Consider the following 6,259-nt stretch of genomic DNA (forward strand, 5'->3'; position numbering starts at 1 on the left):
GCACGGGCGCACGCACATGGGACGGGGGGTGGCATCATCCCGCCGCGGCCCGCATGTCGATCGGGCCGAGCGGGAGCGCGCGTGGGTGCCGCATCGTATCCGTATCAAGAAGCTAGTACTCGCTAGCCAAAGTTGGAAGAAGAATCGGTTGAAAGCCATGATGACTTGCCTAGCACGTAGTAGTACCAGCAAGCGTGCCGTCTTAACCGAGGGAGGTTAACCGATACCATGGCTGGAACAGGGGATCAGCATCGGCACTCACGTCTCGTTTTGGCAGCAGTTTTGCTAATCAACTCTTACGAGCAGCTAGCACTAAAGTGTTTTTTATTTTATTTTGAAAGGATAGCACAAAAGTTGACGGGCGCATGCACATCCATATAGCGCTGAGCACGAGGATGCGTGGCCTGGAATCCGCATGGCGATCTTGTGAAAGCCACAACTCCGGCAAGGATATACCGCACAGCGCGGCGCCAAAATCCGACTGAGATATCGTCCCCTCCCCGTCAGACGAGACGAGGCCACATGCTGCTGGGATCGAATGCCCGCCGGGCACATGCACCTCCGGCACCTGACCGCGAGCGCTTGGGCTGGTGACCAGACGATTCTCTTCCTTTCTTGGGCTCTCCCCAACCACGCAAACGCCGATGCGACGTGACCATGTGCATGTGACCCCGCGTAACCCTCGGAAAACTGTTACGGTGCAGCACTGCGTGTCATCTACTATTTTGGAACGGAGGAATACATGCTTTTGTCTTGTAATAATTCTAGAGCCTTTTCTTTTAGTACTCCATCTATTTCTAAATATTTGTCTTTCTAGCGATTTCAACAAATGACTACATACAAAGCAAAATAAATGAACCTACACTCTAAAATATGTCTACATACATCCGTATGTTGTAACCATTTGAAATGTGTAGAAAGACAAATATTTAGGAACGGAGGGAGTAATTGATTGGCAGCGGCAACAGTGATCCGCACTTTTTTCTGTAACGGAATCAGTGAAGTCACGGGACACCGGGCGTACGTGCATGTAACACGGCCATACAGCTTCGTCAGGACAAGTTATTGACTAACGTAGGATAAACACCCGCCTGGCATATGTGGTTCACAATGTGAATGACAGCCATATAGGGAACACAGTAAATGTTACATGGAAGAACATAGCCCCATCCCCTTCACACAGCTCAGATTATTTGATCCAGGCCAATTGGACGATGACGAACCCAAGTCCCAAAATTTCCAGCATCCTATAAAATCTCCCACCCCTCCCTCCACCAGAAGCCAGCCAGCTCCATTTCACCAACTTGTCCTCCTCCACCGTTAACCCACGACCAGCAGCGCAGCAGGCCAACAGAAGCTCTGCTCTCAAGTCTCAACTGCCGATGGCCAAATGCAGCAAGATCCGCGACATCGTCTGGCTCCGGCAGACCCTGCGGAGGTGGCGGTCCCGCGCCGCGGCGCGCGTGGCCGAGGGCGGCGCGGTGCCGGCAGGGCACGTGGCGGTGTGCGTGGGCGGGGCCTCGCGGCGGTTCGTGGTGCGGGCGGCGCACCTGAACCACCCCGTCTTCCTCGAGCTGCTCCGGCAGGCGGAGGAGGAGTACGGCTTCCGGACCGGCGCGTGCGGCCCCATCGCGCTCCCCTGCGACGAGGACCGCTTCCGGGACGTCCTCCGCCGCGTCTCCTCCGAGGAGCGCCGCGGCCGTTCCTTCGGCTGCCGCGCGCCGGCCGCCAGCGGGCGAGACATCGCGGCGCGGCCGTTGCTGCAGCGGGCGGCGGCGGAGGAGCTCGTGTGGTGACGGATCGATGGAAGGAACACGCATAGGCCATTCGGTGTACGTGCTCTGTTCGCAGGCGAGCTAGCGGTGGCGAATTGCGGCGGCTGGTCTTCTGGACGCGGGAATGGCGCAAGCATGCCGCGGCCGAGAAGACTGCGCCCGCCGCCCGCGCGCACAGCAAGCGCCCGAGGCCGTATATCTGACTGAAGGGCGTGGTCCGGTGGTAGTGGCCCGTGGCGCCCCGAATTGTGAATCGGAGACGGCACCGCGCTTGAGCAACTGAGGCAGGCCCGCGCCCGGCGGGCGTGTGGCTAGCAAATCTACTCTAGTACCAGCTCTGTACTGCTTGTACTGCTTGACAGTGGTCAGAAGAAACTTGTAATGATTACTTCAAGAATATGACCATTTTTTTTGTGATGTTGTAATTGGTAACACTCCTTGCTGGGAATAACACCCATTTACAAGCTTGTCTTCCTCTGTCATGATGTTGGGGAGGGGAAATGGCTAAATGTAGGTCGTCTGATTGTCGAATTTGGGTCAGTCGACCGTTTTTTTTAGAAAAAAAAAGGAGGAATACCCTTAGCCTCTGCATTTGGGTGATGCGTGCAACCACTTTATTATTTATTCACAAAGACCTTACAAAATAGTACATCTGAAGCCATCATCTTTACCGGCCATTCTGTTGCTTAGTTGCACTAACCGTTTGACTCGTACGAGATGTCGCTAGCCCATCGTGTAAGAACAATAATGTATGCTTTGTGTGCTGATCGACGAATTTGTTATGTTCCCACGGTGACCAACTAATTATAAATCTGATTATTCATTTCTTGAGAAAAAACAAATGTCATATGGTGGCCAAACATTTTTGTTCCTTAGCATATTGTTGAGTTGAGAGTTATCTGATGAGTAGAAGGTTTTTCTTAAACACCTATAAACACACATAATAATACAACTTTTCATGAAAATGTTGTCTACTTTGCAGTCAGTTTGGACTTTGAAGGTGGAACTACTGATGCAACAACTTGCCTCGTGAACGAGAGATTTTCTATGACATAACACTTAACAATATAAAAGAACATATGGGGGGCTACATCAACATAATTGAGGAACTTACTCTCCTCATTGTTGATTTGTTGTTTCTACAACAAACGAAATGGGTGGTTGACGTTGACATGCACAGCATAAAACTACATTGTTCTTTTGCTGGAAACCACCAGACTACTAGATCTTATTGTGGTGGAACAAGATACATGCATGATTAGCAGAGACAAACAATTGAAATGGCGCACATCTTTACCTAGCACCCTGTTTGACGAAAAATGATTGGTTTCCAAAACCATTGAGCCTGCTACCAAGTAGTATATTGATTTACTTATCATTTCACCGACCAGAGATTCCGTCGATCTGCATTAGAATGAAAACGATATTGCAAGAAGATCTATACGCTAGCCTATATGCCAATTTATTCATCGTTGTGCTAATCATATGTGTTGCATGCACCAAATCGAGCTTTGTCATGTGCCCTAGCTAGAAGCTCTACATGTCAAATACCCACGCTAACTTGCTGACTACGCGGTTAAGGTCATCGAATCGCCATTTGTTTAACTTAACGTACATAGTGGGTACGTACCTTGCGAACGCAAATGGTTACTCCAGAGTGGTAATAATCATGGTGTGGCATATAGGAGCATGTGGCTCACGCAACAGCATACCCATCTACTCACTAGATTCATACGACTTTGCGTAGTCAATTTGATACGCAGGAAAGGCGCTCTGTATTCAGATTAGCTAGGTATATAGAATGTGCAGAAGCTTAAGCTGTACTACTATACTATATATAGCCTCTCAAATCTAATGTATAGTCTAACCCAACAACATGCTATGACAAGCGAGGTAGTGCCAATCATAAGCGGATAGTCCACGGTTAGTACAACTAAGCAACAGAATGGCCGGTGCGTGCATCTGCCACTCATAGTCATCTGTGGATTTAGCGGCCCAAGAATAACACCTGATCTATACATGTAATGATGTAATCGTGTAGCTTATGAGAGAGCTGATGATGTGATCTCGGAGCCCAACAGGCCGCACAAATTTCGGTTGAAACAGCCGCTCCAGTCCACTGGCCACAATCAATCGAGGTCATGGCGCTCTTCTAGCTGAGACGTCGTGCATGAGCGCAGATGTGTAAATAAAAAGGAATGTGTTTCTGCTAAAGTGGATTAGTGTTATGCCTTGAAAATTAGCGCGTCCTATTTTTCCTTAGCACGACTTGCAAATACTTGTATTTTTAACCAAAATTTTAGGTACAGATTTGACCCTATTTCATACATACTAGCAAGATGTCTGTGCATTGCACGGAACATTAAGATGCATTTGTATGAGTAGTTTATCTTGTGAGAGAAAAGGATAAACGGAAAGCCGTATCTGCAAATGTGGAGAGGAGTGCGGGTAAATTGTCATAGTTTCCTTCCCTCGTTGCACACCATCATCATCAACTCTACTTTTTATAAGAGTAGATATAATAATGTTGTCAGAATAGTTACATATAAGTAATTTTTTTAACAATAATCCATATCCTACAATAGTTAGATTATTTTTCATTTTTATTGAGTAAAAAAATTCACAAAAGAGTTTCCCTTTGCCTGGATTCGAACACATAATCAAATTCTGATGAGCTGCCCGCTCTAGCCATTACCATCAGATTGCTTCGGTCCTGTATGGCAACGCACTTTATATATAATGTCGAAGTCGGGCCAGGTGCTACCGCCAAATGGTGTGGCGGTAGCCACTTGCCACATCATTGCCACATCATCACGTTGACCAGTAGCCTACCACCGTTGACCATGGCGATAGCCCGTTATATCCTATCGCCATCGTCTACGTTGGTAGGAAAAAGGCCAGATTCGAAAAAAAATTGTAAACGGGTTAAACTTTCGCATAAGGGTCAAAACACTGAATTTGTCCTCTTCTTGCTGTGTTTCGATCCCGCCCATGCTACCACCCGTGAACCAACGTTGTTTATCGACGTGTGTACCAACTTGTGCAGCTGTTCCTAGCTATCGGGAATTGGAGGGAGATTGGCACATAGCACGTACGTACAATGAGTAGTGAATACTTTTTCTGTTCCAAAATAAGTGTTTTAACTTTGTACTCCCTTTGTTTTTATTTACTCTGCATTTTAGAGTTGACTGAAGTCAAACTTCATAAAGTTTGACCAAGTTTATAAAAAAAAGTACAAACATTTACTATAACAAATCTATATGATGTGGAAGTACATTCAACAATAAATCTAATGGTATTGATTTGTTATTGTATATGTTAATATTTTTGTTTATAAATTTTATCAAAATTTACAAAGCTTGACTTTGACTAAAGCAAATACACGAATTAAATAAAAATGTAGGAAGTACTAACTTTGATACAAAGTTGTACTCCCTCCGTTTTTATTTACTCTGCATATTAGAGTTGACTGAAGTCAAACTTCATAAAGTTTGACCAAGTTTATAGAAAACAATATAGACATTTATCATAAGAAATCTATACGATGTGAAAGTACATTTAATAATAAATCTATTGTTGTTGATTTGTTACTGTATATCTTAATATTTTTGTATATAAACTTGGTCAAAATTTGTAAAGCTTGACTTTGACCAAAGCTAATATGCGAACTAAATAAAAACGAAAGGAGTACTAAGGTTGAGACACTTATTTCTGAACGAAGGGAGTAGAAAAAGGAGGGAGTACATACTCGTAGTACATAAATACGGGCGAGTTAAACTACACTAGTTTTTTTTTTCGAAACAACACTACGTTAATGGTCCGATTTTCCACTTAGCACAATGGTTGCTCGGAGAATGCAGAACGCTCCGGTCATGTGCTGGCGAATCGGCGATGGGACGAGGCGAGTTTTGTCCCTAGACTTGTCAGCGTGCTGTGCCAACGTGTGGCCCGAGATGCGGACGTGACAACCAAGCCAAGGCTCTGTCTGATCTTATCAGCTTAATTACAGAGCACAGTGGAAGGGCTGCATGCATGCCCATCGCCCGGTCGTCGTGAATGCGTGCCAACAACTCGCCCGATACGTTGCATGTATCATGTATGCACTGCACCGGTAGGCCGGCGGCTAGTGGCACTCCAGAAACGCACATGAATACGTGACTGCTGGAGGGATGGATTTTCGTCACTTGGAGCTCTTCAATTTAGCTTTATTGGGAAAGCATGGCTGGAATCTGATCACGAACTCGGGATCCTTTTGTGCTCGCGTCCTTAAGGGCAAGTATTTCCCGCACAATGATTTCATGGAGGCCACCATCCCAAAGTGTGCCTCGACTACGTGGAGGGCGATCATCGCCGGCAGGACAGCGCTGGGTGCGGGGCTGATTAAACGAGTTGGAGATGGCACTACGGTGTCGGTTTAGCACGACAGCTGGGTGCCCGGGCTGATTTCCCTGAAGTCATCTGTTCACATAGGTAACACTGCAATA

At 46.5% G+C, this 6,259-nt stretch overlaps 1 protein-coding gene across 1 annotated transcript; it reads left to right on the forward strand.

Moving 5' to 3' along the window:
- Positions 1-1,100: 1,100 nt before the first annotated feature.
- Positions 1,101-2,257, forward strand: LOC123186275 (indole-3-acetic acid-induced protein ARG7). The gene has a single exon (XM_044598059.1). The coding sequence runs from the start codon at positions 1,383-1,385 to the stop codon at positions 1,794-1,796; it is 414 nt and encodes a 137-aa protein (XP_044453994.1). The 5' UTR covers positions 1,101-1,382; the 3' UTR covers positions 1,797-2,257.
- Positions 2,258-6,259: the final 4,002 nt, after the last annotated feature.

This window comes from Triticum aestivum, chromosome 2A, assembly GCF_018294505.1.
Source record: "Triticum aestivum cultivar Chinese Spring chromosome 2A, IWGSC CS RefSeq v2.1, whole genome shotgun sequence".
Classification (NCBI taxonomy): domain Eukaryota; kingdom Viridiplantae; phylum Streptophyta; class Magnoliopsida; order Poales; family Poaceae; genus Triticum; species Triticum aestivum.